Source organism: Culex pipiens, chromosome 3 (genome assembly GCF_016801865.2).
Source record: "Culex pipiens pallens isolate TS chromosome 3, TS_CPP_V2, whole genome shotgun sequence".
In the NCBI taxonomy this organism is placed as follows: Eukaryota; Metazoa; Arthropoda; class Insecta; order Diptera; family Culicidae; genus Culex; species Culex pipiens.
Genome location: NC_068939.1, coordinates 79,869,811 through 79,885,757, shown reverse-complemented (window position 1 = coordinate 79,885,757; position 15,947 = coordinate 79,869,811). Strand labels below are relative to the sequence as shown.

The 15,947-nt window shown below is 36.2% G+C and overlaps 1 protein-coding gene across 1 annotated transcript; it reads left to right on the top strand.

Annotated features, from left to right (window-relative positions):
- LOC120426931 (uncharacterized) lies at window positions 1–756 on the top strand. The gene is made up of 2 exons (XM_039591741.2): window positions 1–255; window positions 318–756. Exons 1-2 carry the CDS (start codon window positions 13–15, stop codon window positions 705–707), a joined length of 633 nt encoding a protein of 210 aa, XP_039447675.1. The 5' UTR covers window positions 1–12; the 3' UTR covers window positions 708–756.
- Window positions 757–15,947: the final 15,191 nt, after the last annotated feature.

Here is a 15,947-nt window from a genome sequence, read left to right as displayed (position 1 = left end):
ACTAAATAAGCAATGATGGCCGAAGCTCCGGAGGTAAATTTGACGATGCTTTCTCTAGAATCGATGGGCCATCCCTTTCACTTTGAATTTTGGAAGTTGAAATACGACAACGATGCCGATTGGTCGACTCAAAAATTATGGTGGGGAGTGGCTCCGACAACCTTGGCCTTGGCCGAACCTCGAAAACGAACCTATCAAACCGCCTTGCTTCAATCCCAGAACTATCATTTAACATTGAGCTGTGAACAACACCGGGTAGGAGCGAGTTGGTCCAAAACTTTGCGTACAAATTTACTCACCTGCGAACTTTATTTCAGAAACCTCTTCCAGTATCGCCCCCCAAAATGACCACTTCACGATTCTGTCTGGCCGTTTGCCTTACCGTGGCCGTCGTCTTGGCCCTGGTGTCCGGCGCCCAAAGTGAGTCCAGCAAAGCCCTGCCAACGTTGAACGGCATCAAAGGGATGCGGGTGGCTTCCGACCTCGCGGACAACCCGGCGACCCGGCTAGCGGCGGCCATTGCAGCAGCCAAGGCCGCCAAAGATCCGGCAGCCCTGATGAACGTCCTTTACCTTTGCGCCAACGTGCTGTCCGTGTTGATCTACAACCCGCCCAACTATCTGCTCTTCGATCAGCTGGATTCGTTCTTCTACATTAGCGAGCTGCTGCCCCAGGAGTACCAACTGAACTATGTCAAACGGATGTAAGCGATGAATAAAATGTAGAAAAAAAAATATGTTGATGAATTGGCAACAACTTTTGTTCTTTTTTAAGATGCGTTCAATGAAAGAAATCCATAAAGTTTTAAAAAAAATCATTAAATTTTATAAAATAATTTAATAAATAATAACATTTCCAAATGAATACATTGATGGTTTTAGTAAGGGAATACCAAATTATTCGTGAAAATGTTTGAGGAGTAAGTTCCAGTTTTGGCGATAAAAATCTGCCTCGGCAAAAAATGGTAAATTAGCTTTGCAGAGGAAGACAACAAAAAGTCGAATTTTCAGAATCACAAATTTTAGTACACAGGGCACGAGAAACCCCAATCATTTTTTGAAACTCTTAGCTAAATCTCGGTATGGTGAAAGAAAAATATTATTAATCGAGATAATCCTCCAATGAAAAAATCCTTCTTAATTGGTTCAGTAAAATGTTTCAGTTTGAATGAAAAGTATCTTATAATCTAGCAAAAAGCTTTTTAAAACCAAACATTGAAAAAACTTGCAAAAAATGGCAAGCGATTGGCAGAAGAATATATGATTAGAAAAGATAGGGAAAAAGACGAATATTTTTCAAACGTATTTGAGATATTTTTTATATTATTCTTTTCAAATAGTTTTGTGTGAAAAATATAAAAATATCTCAAATATGTTTGAAAAATATTCTTCTCTTTCCCTATCTTTTCTAATAATACATTCGCAAGTTTTTTTCAATTTTTGGTTTTAAAAAGGTCCTATAAACACTTGTGTTTCATAAGACCTTTTCAAAAAAGGCTCTAGAAGTGTTTGTTTTAAAATAAAATTATTAGCTCTTGGGTTATAGCAAACAGCTTTGAATCGTTCATGATTATTGATATTGAATGCATTTATAAGGATTAATATTTTGTAAGCTAATTTTGAATGAGCAGACCATAAAAATCTACATTTTTTTAAAGTATTAATAGAGGATAAAAAAACGAAAATAACACCGACCAACAAAATTTCTGCGCAGGTTCTACTCGAGGGGAAGCATGAATTTTGAGGTCCGTAGAAACACGTGCACCTTGAATAAAAACAAAAATAAACTGGGCCGAATGATTTTTATCCAAAGTTTGTATGGAGAATTTGTGCTGTTCACTACTGCCACATATTGCATGCAATTTTTTGCTTGTATGCAACAGCAACGCACCGCCCTAATTTTCCATACAAACTTTGGAGAAAACCATTCATGCCAAACTTCATGCTTCCCCGAGCAGGGGTAAATAACACGGGAATACCATATTTTGGTATTACTTGGCATAATAACAAATACCAAAATGTGCCCTTGGTTGCCCAGTAATAGTTGGTATAATACCATGAAATCATACCAAAAAACTGTATGGGGAAGACCAAAGCAATACCAAAACGTGCCATTCCAAGGACAAATGAATACCAGACAATAACAACTTTCAGGGTAAATAAAAATCTCATTGGACAAAAAAACAGTGAGAATTGTCCATAGGATTACAACGGGAATTCAATTTGGCTAATGGGATTTAAATGAGAAATGGGGAGAATTTTGATGCTATATTTAAATCCTTCGAACAGGCAGGAAAACGAAGTCTTGCTTGGAGAGCCAAAAAATATCAGGTAAAGGAAAACTAGAGGAATACTGAAATCGAACTCATGACAGGTAAGGTGCAGACACCATTTTAGCTACCCGTTTACCAACTGAGCTATCAACGCTTGTTGAAAACAAGCTGCTGCTGCATCAACATGTTTTAGCTGCAGGCAAAAATATCAGGAAATTCAAAGAAAGAGAAACAAACTAAACCAGAACGAGAAAGGCTTTAGCCGAGGCAGCGTGGCATTTTTCGTGGGATTTTCGATTATGCATGATTCCAACAGAATAGGATTCAACACAAATCCAATATTGAAAGGATTTGAGAACGAAGTTCGAATACCACATGCATACCATCATTTTGGTATTGAAAGAGTTATTTTATCAAATTAACAAAGATTGACATTATTTTTTTTGAGTTTATCGATTATGACGAAAAAGGCACACAATGTTAAGTAAAATCCATTCTAAAATCTTAAATTTTTCACGTAAAACCTATTGTTGTCGTAAAGTTAATCGTCTAAATATATAAATGTTTGTCTAATCATTTCCAAATGTATCAGCATACTTTTAACAATGTTAAACATCATTTAAAATAGAATTTAATGAATCAACTTTATTTTATAATATTTTTATATAAAATACCTTTACAATACCAATGTATGGTATTTCCTAATTTATAAAGATAATTAAATGACTTTTTTAGACCAAAATGAAGTAGTTGGCTTTAATTTGGAGTAGATTTGTGTTTTTAAGTATGTAAGTAGGTAACAGAATGTCAAAATTCGACATTTTCTTAAAATTTGCCCAATAACAAAACAATACCAAAATTTGGTATAATACCACAGATTAGTATTAACTTACACTTTAGGAATTTTTTCAAGGGCTCGCGAAAACCAAAATTTGGTATTGATACCATTGAATGGTATTATTTTGCATTTCCCTTGTTATTTACCCATGCTCGGGTCCCCTCGAACTGAGCCTGCGCAGAAATTTTTGTTAATTTTTGTTGGTCACTGTTATGGAATCGGATAATTTTCTCAAACAGTAACCAAATTTTTATTTAGTGTAACGTGAAACACAGAGCTATCACACTGCCCACCATTGAAAAAACGGCTAATATCCACTTTTGGCAAAAACGAGATATTAGCACCAGATGGTTGAGGATGGTCCAATGCATCTTCTGGAACTTGAATTTTACTGAAATAGTGTTTAGACTTGGCTGCCGATGCGAAAAACCAAACGGCTATTATGCCACTCTTATGGGAAATTACCTTGACGGAGATTTTGTGTCAAACACTAAAACGCGTTTTTCTCGGAATACTTGATTTGGCATAATAGCCGAATTTTCAATTATGGGCAGCACAGGGGAGGTTATCTCAGTTATCAGAATATAATTCGGGGTTTTACCCCTTTACAGTTTCGAATACTCGCCTTAACAAAATGTATTCCGATTGAATTTTCAGTTTCTGAACTCTATGGTGTGTTGATTTTATCATTTATTATTTATTTATAATTATAATTATTATTAATATTACTTTATGATTGTATTAAATTGAGTTAATAATAACTTTTTAGTTCAGTTCAAGAGCGTTAAATTTCCCTGAAATTTATTTCTGAATTTTTCCCGTGTCATCATAAAGTCGCAAGAAAAGTATTTGTGATTTTTAAGTAAAAAAAAACATATTATTTGTGAAACTTTATCAAAAACTTAAAACTATGTCGAACATGTTGACTCAAAAATCTCATAAAAAGGTGATTTCAATAAAAAGTTCATTAACAAAAAAGGCCGTTGCAAATATTTTTCAAAGTTTAAAAACTTCAAAATTTAATAAAAATAGAAGTCAATTCAAATTAAAACAATCTAAAACGCCTTTTGCTGCATTGATAATCATATTTAGCATGATTGGGCTGGATTGAAAATATTTTGAATTTTAATGAAATTCAAATGTACAGTAGGGGAAATTCTCGTATATTTGGCAGGTTCAGCACTCGTTCCTAACTCCATCCAATTTGCTGATTTTCACTTTTTAAACAACTTATTTTGGAAAACTTTTTATAGAAACTTGTTTGCTCACTTCTTATTGAGCTATTTATCACTCGATTTCAGTTGAAAAAGCTTTTAAGGAGCTGTAATCGAATGTCCAAGTGCTGATATGACAACATTAGATGTACGCCGGAATTAGATGCTGTTCCCCTACTGCAAAAAACATTTGTTTGCAAAAAAATAAATTTTTGTCAATAATCAGGTATTTTGGAATCTAATGACTGCAAAACAAATAGACAGGTGTATAATGCATTTTTAAACACTTTTTATATTCAAATGTTGAAACCATGGCTCGTAAATCAAATTTTTAAACTTGTTTTTATTGTTTTGCACACTTTTCGAAATCTTTACTGGGTAATTCTCTACAAACTCACATGAAATCGGGAAAAGTTGCCCCGACCCCTCTTCGACTTGCGTGAAACTTTGTCCTGAGGGGTATTTTTTGTCCCTGATCACGAATCCAAGATCCATTTTTTGATATTTCGTGACGGAGGGGTTGTACGACCCCTTTCATTTTTGAACATGCGAAAAAAGAGGTGTTTTTCAATTTTTGCACCCTGAAACGGTGATGAAATAGAAATTTGGTGCCAAAGGAACTTTTATGTAAAATTGTCCCGATTTGATGGCGTACTCAGAATTCCAAAAAAAAAACGTATTGCAAAGAAAAAAAAAACACTAAAAAAGTTTTAAAAACTCTCCTATTTTTGTTACTTGACAGTAAAAAAAATTGAAACATGTAATTTCAAGGGAAATTTAATGCACTTTTCGAATCTACATTGACTCAGAAGGGTCATTTTTTCATTTAGAACAAAATTTTTCATTTTAAAATTTCGTGTTTTTTGTAACTTTGCAGGGTTATTTTTTAGAGTGTAACAATGTTCTACAAAGTTGTAGAACAGACAATTACAAAAATTTTGATTTATAAACATAAGGGGTTTGCTTATAAACATCACAAGTTATCGCGATTTTACGAAAAAAAAGTTTTGAAAAAGTTACTTTTTGCGTTTCTCTTTGATTCGTCGCCCATGTCTGTCGCGGGTGATCATGAACGGCCATGATCAACGACTACCAACTTTTTCACAACTTTTTTTCGTAAAATCGCGATAACTCGTGGTGTTTATAAGCAAACCCCTTATGTTTACAATATCAAAAAAAATTTAATTGTCTTCTCTACAACTTTGTAGAACATTGTTACACTCTAAAAATAACCCTGCAAAGTTAGAAAAAACACGAAATTTTAAAATGAAAAATTTTGTACTAAATGAAAAAATGACCCATCTGGGTTAATGTAAATGACTTAAAATGACATGTTCCAAAAAAAAAATTTCAGTCAAATAACGGAAAATGGGAGAGTTTTTAAAACTTTTTTAGTATTTTTTTCGATGAAAAATACGTTTTTTCGGAATTCTGAGTACGCTATTAAATCGGGCGTCTAATTTTACATAAAAGACCCTTTGACACCAAATTTCTATCTCATCACCGTTTCAGGCTGCAAATTATTGAAAAACACCTCTTTTTTCGCATATTCTAAAATGAAAGGGGTCGTACCACCCCATCGTCACGAAATATCAAAAAACGGACCTTGGATTCGTGATCAGGGACAAAAAATACCCCTTAGGACAAAGTTTCATGCAAATCGAAGAGGGGTTGGGGCAACTGCTGTGTGAGTTGGTAGAGAATTATCCTACAAAAATTAAATTATTTTTTGATTGAACAATCCTTCAAACCAAGAGGAACCTTTGAAATTACTATTAACTCGAAAAAAGACCAATAATTAAAAGTTTGTGTGTGTGTGTGTGTGTGTGTGTTTTGTGTTGATGACTTCGTTTGTAAGGATGTGGAAGTGTGTGGCGAAATTTTGTACTCAAATATCTCTGCACTCTTTTGCATTACCGCTTTGGCAGGGTTGGTGGTATTCGTTTAGGCTTGTGGTGCCATAAGTCACAAATGGAAATTATAAAGTTCAGTTAGGTTTTTCAGGAAGTTATGTCTAATTAAAAAATTACACTGTTCGTTATCAAGCGAAAAGTTTCGTCAATTAATAAGTAATAAATCTACTCTTTTAACGTTAATTTGTATGCTTAGTAAAATGTAATGTTGTCCAAATATATTTTTTATCCAAATTTACGTACTTTTCAAACTTTTCCGGAAAATTTCCGCCAACTCTCCTCCCCTCGGACCCTCAAAATCCTCACTTTCACAGTTAAAAGGCAGCAAAAGCATCACCCAGAACTCATTCAGGTTCGGTCGGTTGCGAGGTCCAATTCGTACGCTAAGTTTTGCTACACGTGCGTTCAAAGTCAAGGCAAGATGCAGTTCAAGATCATCAGGGGGGAATTCCAAGCGGTGTTGGTGTTGGTGGTGCTTTCGCTGGCCGTCGGTGACCTGGTGAAAGGTTCGTTTTTGGGACAACCTCGGCTGGTTCGGGCGCCGGACACGCCCAGCAAGTACCTTTCCCCGGCGCAGGCCCGCAAGTTGGAGGAATCCCTGGACGATCTGGCGGAGGTGAGCGTGGACGAAGACGACGTCGACTCGATTCTGGTGCCAAGGATACGGGGCGTTCGGCAGACCCCCGCGGTCGTGGAGGTGACCAACGAGGAAGGCGAAGCTGGGCAGGTTCCTTCGGGAGCCGAACAAGTTCGGGAACCACTACCACATAGCAACATCCATCGCCAGATTCCGAACCTTGTCAAGATGCTGTCGACGCTGAACTTCACCGATGCCGACCTGCTGCAGACGAACACCGTTCGGGCTGGGTTCGATCCAATCACCAGCTACAACGTGTTCCAGCCCATGTGGGATAGCTCGCTCAACAGTTTGCAGCAATTTGTCGATGCCAGTGCCGAGCTGGCTGCACTATACAACGACATCCAAGTCCTGTCGGTAGAAAACGTCGGAATCATGAAGGACATGGTCGCGGGAACTCACACCAACTACGTCGGATATTACAACTAAATCCTTACACTCACAACTAACACCATTTCAGCCAATTAAAATCCAATTTTTCGCCATTTTCCTTGACCTTTCATTCATGCCGAAAGCTCCGCCCCCCGAAAAACAGCCATTCGTGAAAGTCAACCGCCTTTCACCCAAAACTACCAAACTTCCAAATCGTTTATCTATTCTGGTCCAGCCCAGTTCAGTCAGGAGTTCCCATCTGACCATCAACGCATCAACATGAAGCTTGTACTGTCGTTCACCATCGCCATCCTGGCCATCGCCCTGGTTCCCCATGCCGAGGCGCAGTCCGAGACCTTCGTCGAGTCGATCGACATAAACTCGCCGGTGGCGTGGTACCCGGTGGCCGCGGACATCGTCGTCCGGTACTACACCCACGTGGTCAACAATCTGATCAAGCAGTACCAGGTGGTCAAGTACCGACTTGAGCGCCAGAACGCCCTTCTCAAGCAGTTCCCGGCCTTCTACGGCAGCATCGGAGTGTTCTACGACGGAGATCATCTCAAGTCGATCCTGTCGCGTGATCCGGCCCAGAACGAGCAGATCGCCCGAAACCTTAACTTTACGCTGCCCCAGCCCAAGATGGCCATCGACATTGTGGACACCGTCAAGTCATTGATGAGCAATTTGAAACAGATGAAGAACTAAGGCGTGAAAAATAAAGGTTTAGATTTTGGTTGAAAGTTGAAGGCAGTTGTATCAGCATTTCTTTTTTTCAAAAGTATCACATTTAAACAAATAAGATCACCGATATATTCAAATAGTTTTATCCTTTCATATCTCTCTTTTTATAATCGATTTTTGTGCTTCGTATTTGAATGAATGATGCCCAATACAGTTATTGGAGTAATTTTAAGGAGAAGATTTCCATAATTGTCATGGTTTTTCACTCAAAGATTTTAATTTTTCTGTCAACGTTATGTCAAAATTTCATCTACGGATTGCTCAAAATAGATCTCTGCATATCACAATTGCCAAACTAACGAATGTTACCGGATCGTCGATATATTTTTTTTTAATTTTAAAATTTTATAGATTTTGAGACTTGCTTGAGTAGATCTCTAGATTTTCGCAAATTATTTCGCAATTTTTAAAATAATATATGAAAATCTGTGTTTTGAGATAAGATTTTCTAATTAATTTGAAGTCATCGGCAAAGTTGTAGATTTTGATTAGAAATGTTCAGCAAACATAGTATATACATACCAAAAAAACCCTATTATTTGTTTCATATTTTCACTAAAAGTACGTTAAATACGTTTTTTAAAATTTTTGAAATTTTTGCTTTGTTTATGGGACTTAAAAACCGTCTTTTGCCATAGTGCATGACGTTGAGAAATCTGGTTCCAGAGTAATGAATTTAATATTTTTTTATTGCAGATTTGAATAAGTTTTTAAAATTATTTTGACCACTTTATCGATATTTTTCCAAATTAAATCTTAAATTTTGCTTAAAAGATCGTTTTTGAGTCCCACAAAAAATATTTAAAAAATCGAAAATTAAAAATGAGTAGTAATTTTTAAATCCAATTTTAAACTAAAAAAAGTTAAATAACGAAACGGAAGTTTTTGTTAGATTGTTGCTTTGTCTGAATAGTCCTGATTATAATCTTTAAAACTAAATAGTTTCCTCCAAATTAAAAAGCGCGAAATAGTAGTTTATGCAACAAGTTGCAAAAAGAGGATTTTTTCAGCACGAGTCGTACATTTATCCAACGAGGTTCACCGAGTTGGATAAATACGAAGAGTGCTGAAAAAATCAAGTTTTGCAAAGAGTTCCATACAACATTTTTTGCAATTCCGAAAAACACCCATTGAGTGAAATTTTATGTCAAATTTTCATGTATTTTGTCAATAAATCGTTTGAATCAAAAAAATGTTGAAAAGTGTTACTTTTCGAAACAAGTGCTGAAAAGTTCAACTTTTCAGCACCCATTTCAGTGCTGAAAAGTAGAACTTTTCAGCATTTATTTTGAAAAGTGTTGCTATTCGATTCAGTTAGTTTTGGTACAGAAAAGTAGGCTATTTCGTCGTTCAAGAATGACAGGAAAAGTAAGTAGTTTCACGACGGAATTGCAAAAAGGTAATTTTCAAACATTACATAAGATCCTATAAAATGAATAAGTGAAATGATTTTATATTTGAAGTACATGACACATTTTTTTCAAACTCCTAAGTTCGTTTCCTGAACTTCTGAAAATGCATAGAGTAGGACAGGGCAAAGGTACGCACCGCTCTTTTTTATATTTAATTTTACCGGGTTTTCGACATGTTTTAGGGTAAAATGCATAAACGTTTACAAGATTTCAGTGATTTTTTTTAGTTTGAGTAAGTTATTGAGTAACTTTTTTACCATTTTGTCTAATATTTGAAATTTACAAAATAACGTTTAAACAACTTCATGTTCACGAAATCTTCGAAACTATAAAGTTTATCCTAGTCAATTACCTTTCTAGCCATTAAAGAATTTTTGAAATTTTTGTTCTTCTTATTATGTATCATCTATTTCCTAATTTGAAATTTGCGGAGCAGGAACGCACTAATATTTCCAAACATTTTTATATGAAAACACATTGGATAACATTAATTACTGAAAGTATTGAATCAAAAACACTGAAAAATTGTATTTCTACCAAAATTGGATCAAAATATAAAACTTATACAAAAATAGAATGCGTTTTAACCCTTAAAATTAAACTTTATTTATATAAGTACTATTTTGCTCAAGTAACTCAATGTATTTACTATAAAATTATCTTTTTTGGGGCACGACCCCCTATTAAAAGCCTGATGAAAAAAATAATTTTTACACATTAAATAGGCGAAAAATCCCTTTGTAGTGCGTAGTGCGCCCACATACGGGGCGAAGGTACGCACTTAATTTTTTAAAGAATTGCCTGGTTCTCGCGAATCAAGCGATTCGTTGTAAATCCTAGTAGGGGAAATTCTCGTATGTTTGGCAGGTTAAGCACTCGCTCCTAACTCCATCCAATTTGCTGATTTTCACTATTTAAACAACTAATTATGCAAAACTTTTGATAGAAACTTGCTTGCTCACTTCTCATTGAGCTATTTATCTCTCGATTTTAGTTGAAAACGCTTTTAATTAGCTTTAATTGAATGTCAAAGTTCTGATCTGCCAACATTAGAGGCACGCTGGAATTAGATGCTGTTCCCCTACTACGTTTTGAAGGCAAGTGATAGGGGTACCTTTCGGTAAGTAAGCCGATTCCGAAATATTGTATAATCACCAGTGACAGAGTGATGCTCATTAGGTGCGTACTTTTGTTCCGCTCTACTCTATGGAACATTTATGTTAATGGTCACTGATAGAATCTAAACAACACCAATCAGTGAATTTGATTGGATTTCCTTAATTTCAATTAACACAGTGATATTGATTGAGTAAAATGATGATTTGTGATATATAAACATAAATTTACCAGCCCATCTTTAAATCAAACTCTTTATTCCAAACACAAACCAAAATCAATCAATTTTCAGCCCTAAAGCGGTGGCACAATTCCAGCAGGCAGTTGCTCGTTGTAGCGCAGCACCATGGGTCCGTACTTGGGTCGCACGTCCGACAGCAGGTTCGCCAGGTCACCGAGGTATCTGTTCAGCTCAATTATTCCGGAAGCAATGTGAAACTTTTTCGCCACATCTTGCATCACATCGTGCGCCATCTGGTTCAGGGCCTCGTCCGACGATTGTCTCGTCGTCAGTTGGGCTGCCCCAGCTGACGTCGCTAGCACCACGAGCAGTGCTGCCAGACAGAGAGTTACGGTGCGGAACATGGTCGAGGGAATTGTTGGTCAAATTTTCGTCTCAAGCGTTTGAGCGATGAAAATACACTGGACTTTCTTTGGCCGGCGTGGATCGGTTTTGTGGCCGGGGAAAGTCGCGAGAATGGCACTCTCCGAGAACGAAGCGGCTGCTGATGGGCCCGAAACGTGAATGCGTATGTAAGTGAATGGGCTGTGAAAATCATTTTTGAGAGGCAGCTTTTGCTTACCGATAACCCTTAGCTGTTCAACATAGATGGTCCTGATTCATTCTCAATAATATGATTTAGGAGGTGTTTGTTTTAAAGAATTTGCTCAGTTTGTACCGGGACCAGTGGTGTAGGGGTAAGCGTGGTTGCCTCTCACCCAGTCGGCCTGGGTTCGATCCCAGAAGGTCCCGGTGGCAAATTTTGAGACGAGATTTGTCTGATCACGCCTTCACGTCGGATGGGGAAGTAAATTTTGGCCCCGGTCTAACCTAAAGGTTAGGTCGTTAGCTCAGTCCAGGTGTATGAGTCGTCTCCCTGGGTCCCCTATCTCGGTGGAGTCGCTGGTAGGCATTTGGACTAACAATCCAAAGGTCGTCAGTTTGAATCCCGGGGTGCATGGAAGCTAAAGTGTAAAAAGAGGTTTACAATTGCCTTCGGACACCTAATTTCAAGTAGGAATCTCGCAATAGAGAACGCCAAGGCAATGCTGTAGAGCAAATAATTTGATTTTTATTTTTAATTTGTACCAGGTCGTTTCGAGGTGCCCCAAATTAGATTTAATTGTGTATTTGCCTTCCTCACTGAAGAAAATCAGCCAAAATTCTAAACCCACCTTAATTTAAACTTACCCACTGAAAATTTTGGCTCGAGCTCCGAGTCAATCTGGCAAATTCTGAACAAGTATCTGTGAGTGTGTGGGGCACGGCGTCTTTTTCAGGGGGGTAGTATTTTTTGAGAAATAGCAAGAAAACTGTCATATACATATGAAAGTGTGGAACATCCCCGTTCATTTGCGGGGTGCACGAAAATCTTTGGTCGGGAAAAATCAAAGTTATCCTTATTTGAAGTTTTTGAACTTTTTCCTATGGGGCGAAATTTCGTCTGTTTCAATTCAGTATTTTTATAAGTCTACATAGACATGATTTATGGTTCAGATCTGGGTGCAGAATAGTTGTCCGCAAAGCGGCCTCAATTTAGAACTGTCAAAGCGGAACCAATTTACTGTTCGCAAAATAATACCAAGAAGTGGCAAGTATTGTGATCGATCTATAATTTATTTTGTCAGGAATAAAAAAAAGTCGATTGCGTCGAGCTATTAAGATATTCGAAGTCAAAACATCTTAAAAAGAGGGTTGAAACCGAGATTGGCATGATTCGTTGCTAACATTTCAAAATCGCTATGTCTCACGCAAAACTTATGTTTATGACGATTTTTGAAATGTTAGCGACGAATTATCAATGACTATGAATGGTACCTGCCAAATAATATTGGATAATCTTACTCCGATATTATCACTGCACATCAAAGATACATAATCTCGGAACTTTTATTCGGTTGCTCTTCTGGTTCACGAAATTCCACCCACTTCGTGATGAAAAATTGTCATCACGAGGAAAACAAAAAAGGCCTCTTTTGGCCACCCATTGTTTAGTATACGAAGAAAAAAGTGGGATGCACTTAATTTTTCATCGAAAACATCAACATCAACAGATTCAAAATGTTTCAAAACAATTCACTTCAGCAGCAAAAAATATGTCACGCTTGAGCTTGAACATAGCCTTCTACTTTGTTTATGTTTACAGCTGTAGTGCTGTTGTATTAGTGGGGAGCAGTGGGGAGCTTTCGAAAATCACGTTACGCATTCTGTCTTTTCAGCACCCAGGTTCAGATCATATCATTCCTAATGGGAAATGATGCAAGGAACATTTTTCCTGAAGCACGCAAAGTGATTAAAAATAAGAGAAAAAAGTTATAAAGGTTTTATTGAAAATTTGGGAGATTTTCTGATAAAATAGCACACTCCTTTCCCAAAAACCGCAATGTATTTGATATTCAGATCATTATTTCGATGAATTCTTTTTTGAGACATGTTTCTGGGCCCATTGAGTACATAAATCACTACAGAAAAGTGTAATTGGTTGGGTTTATGCTCAACTGTAAGTCACATTTATGAGTTTTGGATTTCAACCGAATCAACATATGTTTGTGTGTTTTGGTTATAAAATGTACCGTTTACATTATATTTTCACTTTTTTTTGTGAGTGCATCGTCCACATAATATTTTTTTATCTAATTGAGACATGCAGTGTAAATACAATTTCAGGGTTACTATTTCAATGCCTTTTGTTAATTTGTATTTCCATTTGGGCTATATTATTTGTATTGAAACTACAGAGTTGAACTTGCAATTAATAGTAATAACATAAATATTGCGTAAAAATCATTAAAAAGTTTAAATGTATGTAAATCTATTAATTTAATCTGAAATAATTGAGCATAACATACTAAACAAGTCTGGCATCCAAATTTGAAACAACGAACAATACAACAATTAAATTGTTTTGCTAAAAAACACACAAATAGTTGATCTTTTTATTTACAATATTATCACCTGACCTCAAAATAAGTACGAGATCTAGTGAGTTTAAGACTAATACAAATGTGAAAATCTAAACAAAACGGTACATTTTATAACAAAAACACACAAAAATATGTTGATTCGGTTGAAATCCAAAATTCATAAAAGTGATTTACAGTTGAGCATAAACCCAACCAATTACTCTTTTCTGTAGTGATTTGTATACTCAATGGGCCCAGAAACATTTCTCAAAAAAGAGTTCATCAAAATAATGATCTGAATATCAAAAACGTTGCGGTTTTTGGGAAAGGGTGTGCAATTTTATCAGAAAACCTCTCAAATTTCCAATAAAACCTTTATAACGTTTTTCCCTTCATTTTAATCACTTTGCGTGCTTCAGGAAAAAATTTCCTTGCATCATTTCCCATTAGGAATGATATGATCTGAACCATAAATCATGTCTATGTAGACTTATAAAAATACTGAATTGAAATAGACGAATTTCGCCCCATAGGAAAAAAGTTCAAAAACCTCAAATAAGGATAACTTTGATTTTTCTCGACCAAAGATTTTCGTTCACCCCGCAAATGAACGGGGATGTTCCACACTTTCATATGTATATGACAGTTTTCTTGCTATTTCTCAAAAAATACTACTCCCCTGAAAAAGACGCCGTGTGGGGATATTGATCAAAAGTCCACTCGGCCTGGTTTCAGGTTCTACAGCTTGGTATTAAAAATTAGAAAATTTCATTGAGGCGATAAAATGATTATGATTAAAAATAATTTAGACAACAACAAAAAAGGAGGATTTTCAACATAACCTCAAATGGTCGGGTCTGGTCGCCACGAAAAAGCCGTGAAGAGGGTTGCCATTTTGTTCAAAGACGGTGTCTGTATATTCTTGACAAAAAGTCTGTATGCTTACTCTTCTATCATTCTAGAACGGAGGAAATGCCTCTACCGAAAGTTACAGAACCAAAATCGATTTCGATATAAAGGCTGAAAAGTCATACTTTTTTGCACTGAAATGGACACTGAAACCTTTCTGCACTGAAATGGGTGCTGGAAAGTTGAAATTTGTATCACTTGTATCGAAAAGTAATCAGCATTTTTTATTTATTTTAACGGTGAATTGAATGGACTCATGGACATTTGACATAAATTGCAATGCAAAAAAATTGAATTTAATTCGTTGCAAAACTCAATTGTTTAGCATTTCGTCGCGTGCTAACTTGTCGTACGTGCATTTTGAGCCACATTGAGTTAGGAACGCCATTTTGTGCAACTCACAATGCCAAACCTTTTGACCTACACAGATCCCCAAAATTCGATTTCAATCCTGAGGTATTCCATACAAACCGAAAAAACTCCGTGCATTTTTGTCACTTTTCATATGAAAGAAGTTTTACTCTTGTCGAGCTATCTTGATACAGCCTGAAAATTGATGTAAGTGCGACAGTTGGCCAAAGGGATTTCAGGTCAGAACGCGTTTGACACAGGAACGAGCTCGACTACCGTAAACATTTTCATTTATAACTCGGGACCTAATTCAACCAAACTACAGGATGAGGCACAGAAAGATCAACCACATTCAAGGTTAAACATTAAAAAGCGTTTTTCTCGGAACGTCAAAAAGCAACGTACGACAAGTTAGCATGACGACGTCGATTTGACTGAAAAACAAATCGTCGAACCTTGTTGGATAAATATTCGACCCGTGAGTCTAAATAATCAGCATAAATAAAGTCAGGAATTTATTTTTTATTTAAAATAAAAGAAATATATTATTATTTTTCTGATCCCTGAATATATACAGAATTTTTTTAAAGGGGACAAATTTTTCAGGGATAAAAAAACGAAGGAAACGTCTCGGGTAATTTTGATCTCTGATTACCCTGATTAGGTCCATTATTCGATATCTCGTTAGGGAGGGCAGTACGATCCTAATAATTTTTGAACATTCAACAATTTGCAGCTTGAAATGGTGATGATTATCTGTATCTCGAAGCCGTTGCATCGTATCAAAAAGTGGTCAAAGACAAACTTGTGGGAAATTTGACAGGCTTTCCGAAAAAAACACACTGAAAGAAAAAAAACACACAACTTTTTATGAGATTTCTTGATTTTTACGTTTAAAAGTCAAATTTGAAGGTGAGCCCACGATTTTTTTTCCTTCAATTTTTTTGTGAAAATAGCCTAAGATGTTACAAAAAGACTCATGAAAAATGCAGGATGGAGCAACTCACCTAAAAAAATACAAAAATCATTTACTGAAACTGTTTTTT

What these genes read in the sequence shown, in the direction of transcription:
- LOC120426931 (XM_039591741.2), top strand. Translation starts at nt 13, where the DNA reads ATGATGGCCGAAGCTCCGGAGGTAAATTTGACGATGCTTTCTCTAGAA. An exon ending in TGAGCTGTGAACAACACCGG is followed by an intron (nt 256 to 317) that starts GTAGGAGCGAGT and finishes ACTTTATTTCAG; the next exon opens with AAACCTCTTCCAGTATCGCC.